Genomic DNA, 16,728 nt, shown 5'->3' on the forward strand with positions numbered 1-16,728 from the left:
GTTATCCTCTGGCAAATGTGAGCTTTATTCATCCTGGGCAGCCAAAATAGCATGAAAATTAAAAAAAAAAAAAACCCTGAGTGGCACGAAATGTTCCCAGAATTATCTAAGGGTTAAATAAGTTTTCTTTCAGTTTCTCTGAGTTCAGTATTCGGTTAGTTTTGTGTCTGATAACTGTTAAGTTGAAGTAATTGTTTGTTGTTGTATAATTTGTTAGTGGTTGTTCCTCCTTGTGTCTTGTTTGATTGGTCAGCTTTTGGTTCTGTTGGTTGGAGTTATTTTTATGTTCCTGTTCCTGGGCCCTGTATTATGCATTGATGATTGTGCGACTTATTTATATTATTTATATTCATTCATAATTTATTATTTATTTTACTAAAACTCAATTCCTATGACATTCCTGGACAAACATAGACACACAAAAACATTTTCAACATACAGTTAGGTTTATAAGTTTTGGGGCAATGACACTTTTTTCTACATTTTATTGCTGTTGTATGCAACACCACTGTGGATTTTATTTCAAATAGGGCAGTAAAATGCAGACTTTCAGCTTTAATTAATAAGGTTTAACAAAAGTACTTCACTGACAGTTTAAAAATTACATCTGTTTTTATAAACAGGCCTCTGAGGCTTGAAAGGAATCGGACAGTTGACTGATAAGCAGCTTCATGGCCAGGTGAGACCAATTCCTTCATTATTTCATGACAAAATTAAAATCAACTCCAAATTAAAAAATGAAAAAAAAAATCCAGAGGTGATTCCAAGTGTTGAACTTGCGTCTGGCTGTTAACAGGAACTTTCAATACAAGGTTAAAAGAGATTTTGAATAAGTGGTTGGTTTGAAAAAACAAAATAAATATCAGAGAGATAGAAAAACCTTCAGAAGTGTCTAAATCTACAATATAGTTCATTTTAAAAAGAAATTGGCTACATTTGAAACACTAAAAGACCGAGAAGAGCACAGAAAACTTTGCCATAAAACATCTAAAAGACTCTGTCCAGAGTCTGCCAGCAATGCGATAATCTTTAAGTTAGTCACCCGATTTCAAGCCAACAGAGCATGGGAACACAGCATGTATTGTTGGGTTCTAGGTTTCACACTGTCATTGACAGCAATCATTATATTTAAAATTATGTGAGGGGAATTTTGTCCAGTTACTGCTGAAAATGGGAGACTAGTATGCAAAAAAATCTTTCATTAATAGTTAAAGCAATTCTTTTCCTAAGCTGTTTAAATAAAAGTGGAAAGTCAGCATTTCAAAGACGTATCGATTGTTTGCTTTATAATCCACAGTGATGGTATACACAGAGAAAATTACACAGAAAAGCCTCATTAACAGAATACTTATGGACCTTACTGTAGCTTTCACATGCATCTACATCCAGTCACAAACATGCACTCAAACGTACACTTACATATAGTTGTGAGTAATCCCGAGCACTTTTTTAACAACTCTTCACTAAGCTTCTGTCTAAAAAGAAGGGAAGTTCACCAACTTCTGCATTTGTCCATAGCAACTTGTGTAAGGCTCCATTTCAGTTTAAATCATCATGACCATAAGATACTGAGGCAGAGAAGGTGAAGATTTAATTAACACTGAATATGTGTTTTCTAATGAAATTCTGTGCACCAATATTTCCGGATCAAAGGTGTGTGGACCCAAATGACTTTGAGCTGAGAGTTTGCGAAGAACGAAGAATCAGCCTTAAATAGTTGTTCAAACTGCATTTGGTTGGTTTGCTTAAGAGAGAGGCAGGTGGGGCGATCCTTGCTTTCGGTTATAACCCCCGATCAGTTTTAATAATTACTCTTTTGGTGGCGAGCCAGTCCTACTTTATTTTCTTTTAAGTTCATATTTTGAGCATAAAACACCTTGATCAAGTAAGTATTATTAGGTAGTTAAGATCATAGCATTGGCAGCATAATATACATATAAAATAATACAATATACCCTTTGGTTTCGGCACAACTAAAAAATGTTTACTCGGGTGTGCAATACTTTATTTGGTTGCATGATCAAACAAACATAAATCTGTCAGTCATGTTACCTTCAGTACAATAGTTATTCTTTTCCATTTCCAGGATATATGTAATTAAAAATCACATCAGATAAGGCTGCTGGATTCTATTACTGTACATATCAACTCCTTCAAAAAGTCAAACTTTATCATCTAAAGAATGTTTCACGGTTGGTTTTCATGTTAAAATTCAATCCATAACAAACTTTCCTTCGATATATTTGAGAAAATTAAAATTACATATCTTAGCTGAAAGCTGGAACATGAATTCCTAATCAGAGTAAAATGTAGCTTAATTCATAATAGTGTCCTTGCTGAGTTAGATAACATGAAAACGCTGCACAGCTTGCGCCTTGCAAATTTGCTTCAAGCTCTGAACCAAAACATTCACTCAGTAAAAGGCAGACAGTTTAAGAGATTTTAATGTGCTTTTTCATACAGTATATTGTATGCATATCCAGCATGGCATTTCTCATACATATAACTCTCTTATATCCAGGGTTTAAATGTAGAGCTGAGAGGATGATTAACAGTCAGTCTACCATAACATTACGTTTGCCATACAGCGATGGCACTGTTCGGCTGCCTCAGAGGCTTACTTTGTACTCGAAGGGCATAATACTGATTCCAGCTGTTTGTAACCAAGCCTCCAACTTCAGAAAGAAATGACACTAAGAAACAAATATCTAAAAACAATAAGTCTGCTGGGGTTGAGTACAATATTTACAGAAAACAAAAGAAAACAAAGAAAAACAGAACAAATACAAAGTTGGAAAAGACGTCAGTGAAATCAGCCACATCCTAATCATCCATAAGTCTGAATATACATGATTTAAATCCACAATTCACAGCTGTTTAGAGGCAAAAAAACTGTCCCCTGCTTTTTTTAACAGGATCAGTATGACTATCATTTCCATCATTATCATTTTACTCATCAGTGTCTCTTTTATTCTCTATTTAGTCTCGTTTACTTTATCCAAAGTAAGGGTGATCGCTTTGGAAGTTGTAGTCTGGACACACTTTCTGAACCAGCTTATAATCAATGCTGAAGAAAGAGATGAAGATGCAGATCACCTTGAAAGGTTTAGCACAAAGCCAAGCAGCGTGGGACTGGGTGTGCTCTGTGAAGCAGGTCTGAGACGGATCATACAGGCAGGGTTTGGATTTCTTGGATCTGTTGGTTTTCTCGTACTCGACCCGACAGTTTAAGGTCTTTGCCTCTTTTGGATCGATGGTGGACTGCTGTGTCTCCTGGATCTGGACGTTCTGCTGGGTGTGGGGGTGCAGATGATGCTGCTGAAGGACCTCAAACTCAACCACTTTGGTTGGTGGCACGATACTGACCGACACATTCCCCAGGCTGGAGGAGTTGTGGCGAAAATAAACAGTAAAAGTCCCATTGATGTGGTCCACAATCTTCCCTGTCACCAACAGGCTGAACTTCACGGTCTTGACATTGAAGTAGAAGTCCCCCCAGCCAAAGATTTTCTTGGTCTTCATGGCTGTCTTTAGTGCAGGTTTACGCTTGGAGCGGTAGCCTGTCTGATCCACTAGCAGGGACTGGTTCCGGGCCAGCTCATAAGGGCTATAGGAACTGTACGGGGGTGGCTTGGATTTCACCGGTATCTGATCGATCGGTGTGGAGAAGATGGTTTGGTACGGCGGCTTAACTACTCCTCCAACGGTGCCTCCGCCCATGCCGTATGGAAGAGTCTTCATCACCGCCCCCACTGGGCCCAGATCTGAGAAGTCCACTTGCCTCTCCAACCCTTGGACCTGCAGAAGAGACAAAGAACAATCAAATTTTACTGACAGTGTAACTGACAATGCTGCACTTTGCCTTTTCATGTCTTTTTCTACCAGACAGACCTTTCAAAAACACAACAGCATCCATCCATCCATCCATTTAACCCAGCTCCTACTACCATAGTTCCAAGTTTTTAGGAATTGTAATTCATTCTTACAAATGCTACTCACTCATATCTATATTTTCATGTCTCAAACTATAATGCCAAGCTCCGCATATACCGAGAATGTTTTGAGTTTTAAGTTAGATTTAGTTTTACTGCATGTTTGCCTAAAAACCAAAAACCTTTTAGCTATTCTTTGTCAAGAACAGCATCCTGTAAAATAGGACTCCATTCATATTAGATGAGTGCCAAACAGCTGATTGACTGAGAAACTGATCAAGTGTCAGGACCCCACTAAAAAATGTCAAATTGAAAGTGATTTGGAGGGGATTCAGTCTGGGAAGGATAAGTATTTACAGTCTTGGAGCAGTTATTGGATTTGGTGCATTTCTCAGAGGTATTTAATATTAAATAGTGGCTGCCACATCACTCCTGTTCCCTGTGCTGGCTAAATGCTACAATATAGAACTCTAAGTATGGAACCAACGGCTTGCAACTAGTCCTCGGCTGACTTTGTATCTTCATTTTTAAAGAGGTAAAGACAGAGATCAGAGGTGCTACAGTTTATTCTTTGTTCTGTCAAATGAAAAGTAAATACACATAATGTGATATAATTCAAATGTGTCCAATTTCAATTTGCACTCGTTGTTAAAATTATAAATATTTCAAAGGTCACTCTTTGGTAGCATTCATGTTTACCTCCCACAAGTTTTCTTTTTCTACGAGCATCCTAGTTGTTAGATGTTGCTACGTTTCATGTCCTGAATTCAAGAGAAAAAATAGATCTATTTTTGTTAACACACTTTAATTTTGTTGTCAGTGTTGCCACAGAGAGCAAAACAACTCTACATGTAAGGTAATGGATGTGAGCCTTTGTTTGTGCAGACAGCTTTCTGCCTTTAATCCACAGCCTAGGTGGTTATTCACAGGACTGATTGACTAGAAATCTTGCTCTGCTCTCTTATATGTCTCATCAATCACATCACTGCCATGCTCCTATCCATATGCACATATGTACACACACACACACACACACACACACACACACACACACACACACACACACACACACAGACTTTGAGCTTGAAGCTGTCATGAAGTGACAGTGCCAAGTATTACAACTATTCAGAGGGGTTACATGCACTTCCCCTGAGGCTGCATTTGGATGGAGTTTAAAAAACTATTCTCCCAGTTGATAAACAACACCAACCCAAAAAACAGAGGTACAGGATCACATCTTTGTGTCTAGTTAGGTTGGGACATTTTCTGTCTTCCTTCATTCGTATCCAATGCAGTGGGACCAGCAGCTTTATGCCTGCCTCATCTTTCATCAACCTCCGACCTAAAAACAACTACATATTGCTGCAGATGCAAAACAATAGCACTTATATAGATTCTGATATATTCCATGCTTGAGGCTGTTGTGATTTGGTGATATATATATAATTGAATTAAACTGAAATGAATTTAATTAACATGCCCGCAGAGCTGATTTTTAAGTAGATTGATTGAAGAGCAAATAAACGGTAGTGTATCGACTGCTCCAGGATGAACTTATAAAAGAAGAAAGCTTTAGATGAATGACCAGTGACTGGGATAATGTCTAACTGCAGATTTTCAACAGACCCCAATTCCCTCTGGTGCACTGACAGCAGGCATGTGCAGAGGTCTTGCAATTTTAAGTCTGTGAATAGATGATGTGAGCTGACTTTGGCATTGACAGGTAGAAACAAGCTACAGTTGATGGCAGAAAAACATCAGAATATGTACAGCAACAAAGCCTGTGTACAGTGCATGCAATATGGGGACTTCCTGTGAATGCGCTGTCAGCAGTGCTGTCAGCTAACTCCATGTGTTGCCATCTGTCAGGCTAACACTCTGCTGGTGCAGTCCTAATCATTACTCAAGCTTGTGGCCCAGAGTTTAAACAAGCACAATCATCATAATCCAGAAACTTCAGCGGCAACATCTCACCATGAACCTCAACCTAACCTTCAGGGTCAGCTGTACGAAGTTTTAAAGTGATTTTATTCTGGGGGGGGGGGTCTGAGGCTGACATAAGTCCTTCTGAAGGGGGAAAAGCAACTGTACATAGTCAGCAACTTTAACAAGTGTCGATCGAGTGAAAAAGATGAGTACAGAGAAAGGCCCTCTTCTTCTGTGGCATGAAAATAATAAAATGCCAACACAAACCAATAAATAGATGGACTTTTTATTAGCATGAATATGAAATTTTTTGTGCTTGACAGTAAATCAATTTAAAGGGTGAGGATATGTTAGAATAAATATCAGATATTTTCTCTTGACATGAAATCCATAAGCTATAGACTTTTTGAAACAGCAGATGTTTGCTATAAGGTCATATCAGGCTGCCGCACTCAGTGAAAGATTTGAGAAATAAACCTTCATGCTTTTCTTCCTCCTCAGTGCCTATTCAGTTAAGTTACAATGAGTCAGAAGTAACTTTTAGAGCAATAGCCAGAGGGGCACTGCTGAAGTGATGAAGAGGTGCTGAAGCTAAAAGCACACAGGTGCGCACACACAACTAAAAAGTAGTCACTCTTTCAGCTTATGATTTCGATTTGAATGGAACTTAGAGTTGTAAGTGGTAGCCAACCCTGGGTAAATTATATAGTTTGTGATTTTTTCATTGAAAAGACGTTTTTGCAAATGTTTCAGTGGACAGACCTTGAAAATCAGCTTTTCTTCTTTAACTTTTTTTTTTGTCGGGAACTCACAAAATAGTTGTCAGGTCATAAGTAACTCATAAGTGAGGCCAGAGAATGGCATTATTAGCCACCTGGCAATTTTAGAACTTTGTGGGTTGACCAGGTATCAGCAAATTATGGATTTCAATGTCAGAAAAGAAAGTGAAACTCCCACAAGAAGACAATAACCCCTAGCAGACTAGAAAATTCACCAAAAATACCTCAAGAAATGCAAGCTGAAGCTTTTGAAGTGGTCGTCAGCGTCAACTGACTTAAACATGATTGAAAATCTGTGGGAAGAACTCTGTGAAAGACAGAAAAGATATCTCTTGAAACCGAGAAGATGAAAACTCCTTAAATCAAGAACTGAATGACTCTAAGCCAGTTACATATGTGTGTGTGTATCTATCTATATCTATCTATTTATATATCTATAAGTTTTGTTAATCATTCTTTAACAATTCCTTGTTAAAGATTGCCAACAATTGCAACGACAACCACCACCCAATGTAAGGGTTATGCTACAGCATCCCTAAATTAACAGTATTCGTAATTACCGAAATACAACAGTAATGGTAAATCCACCGCAATGCATGAGTTCTTTAATCCAAATTATATTTTTAATACTAGAATATAATTAGTGTGTTTAGCTTTGAATTTTCAAATGTACAGTTTTACAGAAAAAACAAAAAACCCCAGAAAAAAATAGTTATTGTTTGATTAAGATCCCAAATTACAGTCATTCACTTGGATTCCTGAACAGAAAAATTTGTTTTAGTGGTTGAATGTTATGCTTGATTAATTTCTGACTTCTCAGAGAAGTCCAGGGTGCCGACTCAAATTGGAGCACTGGAGCATATGACAGGTGGACTCGTAAATTTGTTAAGCACTGTATCTGATCAAATATAAGCTTGTATGCATGAAAAAGTGTGGCCATCTACTAAAGAGACTGACTGCCATCCCCACAGCCCCACAGCTGGCTAAAAATGAATCTAGGTGCAGCTAGCTGGGAGAACACAAAATTGTGGATGACAGCTAGTTTTACGTTGTACTTTAAAAGAAACACATGCATCACTCGTCTACCAAAGTAGCTACATAACTCCGAGGTTGTATTTCTTATTCTCACGTTATATCTGAGCCACTGTTGTCAAGAAAAAACAACTCCATTAACACACACAGTCAGACTTGGGGACTTTTACAGCTTTCCAGCAAACTTAGCATGACTCAAAAGGAACATTTCCGTATAAACCTGACTCAGGGGTTGGTGTGAGTCCCCTCTTTTTCAGAGGGAAGCTTTTACACGCTTCAACATGGCATTAGTGTTTCCTCCAATTAGGGATGGGACTCCTGTTTGGTTGTATGCTGCAGGAAATCACAGCAGAGCACAGCATAAGTATTGTGGTGAGCTTATACATATGTATGATCCAGACAACTCAATAACAGCACAATCACAGAAAGAACAATCAGATTACAGCGCTCGGGAGATAAAGGGAGATAGTGAAGAAAATGTTATTAGTGGAGAAGTGAGATGAGGAGAGGAGAGAGTAAGAAGATCTTGTACATTTTCTAGGAATAGGGAACATTAATCATCTTTAAATTTCATTTGGAGGTTCATATGAGCAAAAAGCAACCCTTAGTTGCTGCGTAGATGGAAGGCCTCCAACCTACCTTAAAGTCCATACAAGAATGAAATGTAGGAATTTGTTCAATGAGGAGATTATCAATGCGGCTGAGACAAAACTGACAGACAAAGCGATGAGACACATCTACAGGCAGGTAGAGAAGGCTGTAGTGAGGGAAAGAAAGACTATGTGATGAGAGGCTTCACACTACCCTATTAAATAAGGTCAGATGAGCTCTACAATTGACTGCTTAAACCTGTTATATTACATGTCACCACAATTAAGATCTCTTTTCATCATTAGGGAAGCTTTAGATCAATGCCAGCACTTCTCCCTCTGCTCCCTCTTTCTTTTGCACTCTCTGTCTATCGGTTATCTGATCTTCTGTCTGCAGTTTGCTCACTCTCACATTCATCCATAACTTCCACACCTTCCTGATAGCAAGAGTATTCAGAGGAAATGAACCATGCTCCCCGGCTCCTCAGCCCACACCCGACTCCCTCTCCTGCCTCACGCTCTCCCATTCTTCCCCCGAGGACAGATGTGAAGATGAGAGCTGCTTGTCTCTGAGCTCTCTCCCAGGCATGTTCCTTTGTTTAATTGGAGTTTTATTGTTGACAATCAATTCATTTCTATCTGCGCTCCAGGCTGCATTGATCTGCTGTCACACAGGAGAGTCAAATGTACAGTTCCCCTCCCACAGCACTACAAACCACAGGCTCTGATGCCAGCTACTGATTGTTTTTTCTTAACTTTCTGTTTCAAGTGCCTTTGCGATTAAAAGTAGTTATCTCATTTTTCTTCAAGAAGACTTGGAAAAGCTGCAAAATGTTAACTGAGGACAATAAGATGTAAAGCTGAATGCAGATCTTTTTTTTTTTTTTTTAACTTTGAAGTTCCTATTTATCCTAAATGCACCTTCACCATTTCTGAAAAAGGCAAATGCCATCAATCTGTGCTTGTGGAAAGCGAAGGATCTTGCAGTAAAAAAGTTCTCTTTTTGTAGTTTCGAACTTCAAAGATGAAATTTGTAGACATTTCTGTTCATCCACCACTGCATTCTGAAATATGCCGGAAAACCCTGAAAGGGTAAGGCCTTTCATTTCTCAGATGACCCTGACATCTTTGAAACAGTTCAAGCAAAAGGAAATCTGAGTGTCAGAGTCCTGTTTAGGAAAATCTCGACAGATTATAAGCTGTTACATTAGTTTGGTTCGCTTCATCATAGCTGATGTATGAACACCTTCATCTGAAGAAGGCTGTGCCTTTAAAATGAAGGGCGGTATTTGAACTGTCCCGTTTTACTGTGCTAATGCATGCATTTAACAGTAACAAGTCCAAAGTGATCAGAGCATGCATTCTCCCAGCACCCCTGCCATTTTGTTTTCCTCCTCGCTGCGTTGCAAAGCGAGGTGAGAAAATAGCTCAGAGGTTGCAGTACTTAACAAAACAGTCGTATCGCCGCTCTCATAACTCTGAATCAGCCGAACCAAACACAGTGATGGATGGTGACAGTATCTTAGCACAAATTCTTTAGGAAGTCAAGACACACCTGAACACACAGCACAACTAAATGGAAGATGATGTGTGTGTTCTCAGCTGATACATCTGTACAATAATGACAAAAGCAGTTTAAATACTGGAGAAGAGTTTTGTACTCAGTTGATGTGATTTAATAATATTTATTTTTTAATATAGGCAACCTAAGAAATACACCTGCCTGATGCATGTATGGTGTTATTTCATACAGCTGTGCATATAAAAAGGCAGATTCACAAGCGTTTGTGCTTGTGTGATTCAATGATTACTTTAAGGTGCTTTCTTCACATAAAGAGTTATTCTTTGATTAAATTTGAAAGTTTTTGTGACTGATGGAGTAATTAAATGTCACTGACAAAACATAGGATATAACAAACTGATTTTGGACATTACTGACTTAAGGCTGACTGGATCCTTCCCTTCAACTATGCCTCCTCAGAATTATCCAGTTACTGTGATGTTTTTTTAGTGATAGATAATAATCAAAAAAACACAAATCAAAAACTGATGTGGAAAAATCCCCTCAAGGGATGTCACAATATACTGATAGTTTATGATGTTTTTGAGTGAAATGTTCTCAGCACATATGATAACATCACACATTGCAGTGTTGTGCTTTTGTCATGCATCTGAATATTTATGAATATGAACTCAGACGTTTAATTGATTTAAAAAAAAAAAAAAGTAAAAAAGGTTACACATGAATTCGAGTAATAACATTATTACAACTTTTTCGGATAAAAAAAATCACAAAAATGTGATGAATTCTTTTGTGCAGGTCAACTTATGTAACTGCATCTTTTCGTTCTTATTCACAGCTTGTGTTATTTTTCAGGTCATATTTGTAGCATTATTATGCCTTATTTTATAAACCAGTCTGTGGTGCAGTGTTAGATGTTGCTGCTTCTAGTAAAAGGAGCAAGATGTGGAGTCTGGGGCATTTACAGTGCGTTGAAATGACATCAAAGATGCCTGCCGGAAGACAGGAATTATAATTTGCATCTGTTATGAATATGATGCTTAGAAATATAAGATGTGGATAAAAAGAAACATCTCTGAGAACGGATGGAAGTTTGATGACAGAGTAGTAATTGAGCTACGTGTAGACTGAGAATAAAATAAAGCTGAACTGAACATATCCGATGGTGGTAGTGTGGTACTGTAGCTCAGACGTGCTCAGTTTTTAACAGCAGTCACGCTGCACTGTTTTAACAATAATCATACTACAAAAAAAGAAACTTTTTAACTTTTAGCCTCCCACTCCCTGCCCCCCCCCCCCCCCTCCAAAAAAATGAGAGAGCTGAAAATGACATTTAATTACAAAAAGCAAAATAAAGCCAGGAGGAAAGAAGATAAACCAGTAGGGGAAAAATGGAGCAAGAGACTGTTGAGAGAGAGAGACAGAGAGGAAGAGGGGGGAAGAAGAGGGGGAAAAAGCAGTAAAAGCGATTTTGCAGTCCACTGGTGTCGTTCGATTATCATGAAAATGAAAGCTACTGAGTCAGGGAGTATCAGGGAGCAAGGAAATGGAGCTGAGACAGATAACACAGCAAGGGAGAAAAAGAAAAAGAATAAGAGAATGAGTGTAGAGAAAGCAGAGAGGTCTGTAAGACAATATGAGGCGAAAGTGCAAAGAGAGAAAAGGTAAAAAGACAATATATATACGACACAGAGTGAGATTATGAGTGCAATAAGACAAAAATGAGAAACACTTCACCCCATAGAGAATAATCAGAGGTTTCTTGAGAAATAATATCTGTAATATTGTTTCAAGAAGACCAGCTCAGTTCTGAAAAAAATCACTTGAAGAAGAAATAAAGTATTTTTCCATATTTCAGACTAAATTTAATAAGCATTTTAGTTCATCATCAGCTTTAAAGAATCTGTATTTTTTAGTGTGTAGAAAATAAGGTAAATAAAAACAAGGTTTAGTTTCAAGGAAGAAAGAAAGAGATGCTTCTCTACCATTTGATGTCTATATTAGAGGATTTATGAGGGTATTGAATGCTGGCTTAAGTGTAATATGCCGACAATATTGCAAAATATTGCAGATGTGCTAAAATTAGACTAAGGGGGAAATGTAGAAAACTACAATGTCTCACAGTTATGGGAATTTCAGGTTTGTTTTATTGTCTTGGCACAACAAGGCAACTTTAGAACTTCCAACTGTTGTATATTGAGACATATTTTTACACAATTAATTAACATTTTAATTTAACCAAGTCAGCCAGCGTGAGTGGGAGTTCAATTGCTTGAAAAACTGGCCAGTCATTTTTTTTTTTACCAAGCAAGCAGAAGATCTACAACAAAAACCCAGCGGTGAAAGAAAGGTCATTAGAGGTCAGGCAGCTTGTTAGACAACACATCCATGTGTCTGCATGTACTTTTCTTTACAAAAAAAAGCATAAAAACAAACAGAGAAAATAAAAAAATATAAACAGAACATCAAATATCTTGCAGTGGACCCATCATGTACAAATATGTGCATGTATTCAAGCAAATGAAACATTATTTGGAAAGAAATTGCTGTATTTTTTGTTTTTGAAGACTGAGATTACAAGGCCAAACATATTCTCATATTTTTGCAGTAAATAAGAGGCTCCATTTGGCTTACGATCCTTTTGACTATTACTCGTTCAATACAGTTAAACATTACACCTGCAACAGCAAAGCCTCACCTGAAGCTTCTTTATTTGCATCATAATCTAAATCCACCTGTCACTCTTATCTGTGTATTCCAAAGATAAATATTGCTGTCCAGTGATTTATAAATTCAGCAAGGCCTGCTACAACGACAAACTGAAATAATTATGTTCTTCTTACATTTGGAACGACATACCTCTTGTTATAGCACATGGGACTAAAAATAGCCTTTGCAACCACAGAGATTACCACATTAAATAAACAACGTTGCTCTTGTTAACACAGTCTTTTGCAAAACGCATTATGGTACTATATTAAATCAGGAGACTCCACAGTGACTGGCTAAGTATCAGCCACTGCCAAATAAACATACAATGCTAAGAAAACACTGGGCATCGCTGCCAGCATTGTATGTAAGTGCTTTCATTCAAGTATGTTTAAGTGCTGGCATTGATCTAAAGCTTCCCTAATGATGAAAAGAGATCTTAATTGTGGTGACATGTAATATAACAGGTTTAAGCAGTCAATTGTAGAGCTCATCTGACAGCCAAATCGGTTTTAGTTGTTTTTCAGTTGCATTTAATCTTCATCACGTAACTACTCCCACAGGAAACAGAATCTATGTGCTGCTGTAGACCTCCAGAAAACATTTGTTTTATTTATTACCCCCGCCAAGGAGGTTATGTTTTTGGTAGCGTTTGTGTGCGTTCCTGCGTGCCTGTCAATCTGTCTGTAAACACAATAGCTCAAAAAGTTTTGAATGAATTCTGATAAAACTTTGTAGGGGTGTAGAGTTGCGTTAACAATCTACCAAAATTTGACTTACATCCTCCAAGGTCTTAAAGGTCAACTTAATGATTTAGAATAATCCTTTAATTGTGCCACAAGGGGAAATTTGGGTGTACAAGCAGCAAGAAAGACACGTATACAAACAAACAGTACACAAGACACACAACAGAAACCTACGCAATTTTTACATATTTACATCAAGGACAATTATTGGTTGAAAACAAAAAGTCTTACAACTTAGAATCATGATTGTTTCAAGTGTAGTGTGTATTGTCAGGATATAGAAAGTAGATTTCACATAACAGCAAATATGACCTCTGACCTCTCCTTCAAGGTCGATAGATTGACCTGAAGGTCAAAGTGATAATAATGCTATATAGAACTATTTAAAACTATGTATGGGATCCTAAATAATACGTTACTTTGTCCTGCTCGCCTCTTCTTTAAGGTCGAATAAGGTCAAACTTTCATAAAATGTCTTTCATCCTTAAAACTATGTTTAAAATTCTACTGCCTTTGTTTGTCTTGGCAACATTTAGGAAATGATTTAGGTACATTCAGGCATATAGCAATTCTAAATGTCCCATTATAGTTTGCATCCAAATATCATGTTACATTTGACCTCTGCTCTCACTTTTACATTTTACACCTGCCTCTCTTTTAAGTTAACCCAAAAAATGCATTCTTTTTTACCACACTATAAACTTCTTAAAGTACATTTAAAAAGAAGAAAGAAAACAAATTGAATCTGTACAAAATATGATACTGCTCCCTTAAGCGTAAACACTGCCCAGAGAGTGAGTTGCCTTGGCAGAGCTTTGTGCTCTCTCTGTGGTTAGTTAAGATTAGCTAATACAACTATAATATTAAAAGTTTTGTGGATACGTAAATTACTTTCAAGTGCTCAGAAACTCAGAAAATCATCCACATATATAATTACAAACATGAAAAACTAAAAAGTAACCAGGGGTCTGTAAAGGAGGAGTTAGGAAAATGAAAGTTAAAAGTTTGAAAAACTCAGAGGAAAGAAATAACAAAATTCAAGATCTTTTGTCTGATATATCCACTAACCTTACACCTCAGAAAGGTCAGGAACTTTCCTGAACAAAAGATAACTAATTGTACTTTTCTTAACTTCACTATATGCCGAAACCACGTCAACCTTGTCTCTCTAACTTATTTTCCAAAACGTGTGACCTGAGCTGTCCTGCTGATGCACTCATTTTTAATCCTGTTCCTCCTGGGCAATCCCAGTGAAGACCTTTACATCTTCAACTCTGCCACCTTCAACTCGACCTGCTGTGCAAGCAGCAGAAACATTTCAAAAACGTTTGCTTAACTTATCATTTTTATCTTACATCCAAGTAGCAACAGTTTAAGATGAATGCTGTGTCTCAAGTCCACACTTAGTACTTTTTGAGTGCACAAAAAGGGAAAAACCTGCGGCTAAATGAAGCTCATTGGATGGTGTACTCATAATGGTAAAAACAAACAAAAAAACTGCCATTTCTTACCATCTATGGTTGTCATCTTGGCTACAGAGAGGAAGCAGAGAGGCCACCAAACAATTTCCAGACAGTAAGAGAAGAATTCACTCTTGATTCCTATGATAGCTAGCATGCTAACTGACAGTGGCAGTTAGCATAAAGCACACATGCTACATACAGAATGTTGTAGCACTGTTTTTTTAAACTTTTTCTTTTTTAATCTTATGTGTTAAAATAGTCATCATCACCGCAGAAGGACTTAGCACGGTGTGGTCCGAGGATTGACAAGTCAGAGCAACGCTCACGGTCAAATCTCTATTTCATCTTGCTGTGTTCAATTTTTGGCAGCACGAACATGTCAAAAAGCATTTAGCGCACTATGGGAAACGTCCAAATAGAGAGACTAGCAAGTTCAAACAACTACCAAATCTTTTTAAGAAAAGACTAAAAAGATTTGGTGAAATTTTACTCTAACTTGAAGGGATTTGAAAGCATTACAGCTGTATTATTATTTATTATTAATAAAATTAATTTGATTTGCTTCAAAGGGCAGTTTATATGTTTTAATGTGCAGTTTTCCTTTTATTAACAGAAGAAGTAGAAATTAAAAATATTGGAAGTATTGAACAAAAAGAAATATCAGCTGTGGTTACTTCTTTCTACACAGTCTGTTGGACAATGATGACGAATTTTAGTGAGGTTAAGGTCACTCATTGTGTTTAAACCTTCCTTGGTCAATGCATAAGAATCGTTACAAAACAACTAAAATATAGATTAGTTAGAAAAGACCTAAGACAGCAAAAACAAACTTTACTGGACAAAGATAACTAATTGTGATTTCTTAAAATCTTTCCTTTTTGCAATTTACCACAAGCTTACAATACCTTTAAAACTAACTTACAAAACAGGATGCTGAAAACACTGCTAATGTCCCATTTGTTGCATTCAGTATATTTACAGTATTGCTCTACGAAGTTTACCAAAAGTTAAAATGCAGGAAGATGACACGAAACACAATTTATCTATGAAGCCATTAGAAAACTTCCCACTGAAGGGCCAGACTTCAGGAGTCATATTTGTCCACTTTTGTTCCCTCTATCTTACTGATCACATCAGATCAACATGCTGAAGTGTTTTTGTCTGGCTTGCTGGGTGGGCACACTCCCTTCATGTCTCCACTGATGCAACCGCACCACCTGATCAATCACCCAAAGCAGGTCTTTGGGGACACATCTTAAAGGAAGGGGGGGGGGGGGGGGGGGACAGAAGAGCATGGTGTCATCAGCAGAGAAGGGGTGCCTTGTTTGCATGCAAGATGCTGGGTAATGCATCAAAAGATGACAGCTTCCCCATTCTTCCTTAAATAAGAATGGTGAGACTCTTGCTGGCTGTGGTTTAACTTTAATCATTCATCTAAATAACTGTTGCAGAAGTCTGCTGCAGGAGGGGCTGCATCGCCAAGCAGGCTGCCATGGGCGTGGAGAATATGAGAACTGACGTTGTACTCCTGGATTTCTCATTTGTAAATGTGTAAACATATATTTGACTCAGATTGGAAAAGCACTAAAGTTCCCCCCCACCCACGCTCCTCCCCTCCCTTGCAGATTTATGTATTGGAAGAGTTTGAAATTCATCGAGATTAGGTTCGGAGGAGGGCTCTGTCGCAACGAGCGACATGTTGAGCAGCTAAGTGACAGTGATTGATGCCCTCTGTGTTTCACAACTTATCAAGCGCATATACACACACTCTCTGCAAACAGATAAACAGCAAAAACACCGGAGATAAATAAAGAATCAAACGAACACAGGGGACTGGCAAAGAAAAAAAAAAACCAACTTATCTGCATAATGAATAGACGAGATGGAGGAAAACAGAGAGAAGAGCGGCAGAGATTCCCAGCGGGTGAAACTGAGCTTGGGAGATGTCAGTTGGGAAGAGGTACAGGGACACATGGGCTTGTGACGACTCCGACAAGTCACCCAGGCGGCAAAATAAAGCCCGGCTTCC

The 16,728-nt window shown here is 37.9% G+C and overlaps 1 protein-coding gene across 1 annotated transcript in view; it reads right to left on the reverse strand.

The window, feature by feature from the left end:
* Nucleotides 1-1,994: 1,994 nt before the first annotated feature.
* The window catches only part of LOC147331503 (neurexophilin-2-like), a 48,713-nt gene continuing 33,979 nt past the window's right edge, over nucleotides 1,995-16,728 (reverse strand). The window contains exon 2 of the mRNA XM_086294361.1: nucleotides 1,995-3,798. Coding sequence (XP_086150487.1) covers nucleotides 2,995-3,798 — 804 coding nt within the window. The 3' untranslated portion in view covers nucleotides 1,995-2,994. The remainder of the gene's footprint in view (nucleotides 3,799-16,728) is intronic.

The sequence above is a fragment of the Aulonocara sp. 'chitande type north' Nkhata Bay genome, linkage group LG5 (assembly GCF_057382095.1).
Source record: "Aulonocara sp. 'chitande type north' Nkhata Bay isolate Kocher_YH1m ecotype deep benthic linkage group LG5, A_spYH_male_GT1.1, whole genome shotgun sequence".
Lineage (NCBI taxonomy): Eukaryota > Metazoa > Chordata > Actinopteri > Cichliformes > Cichlidae > Aulonocara > Aulonocara sp. 'chitande type north' Nkhata Bay.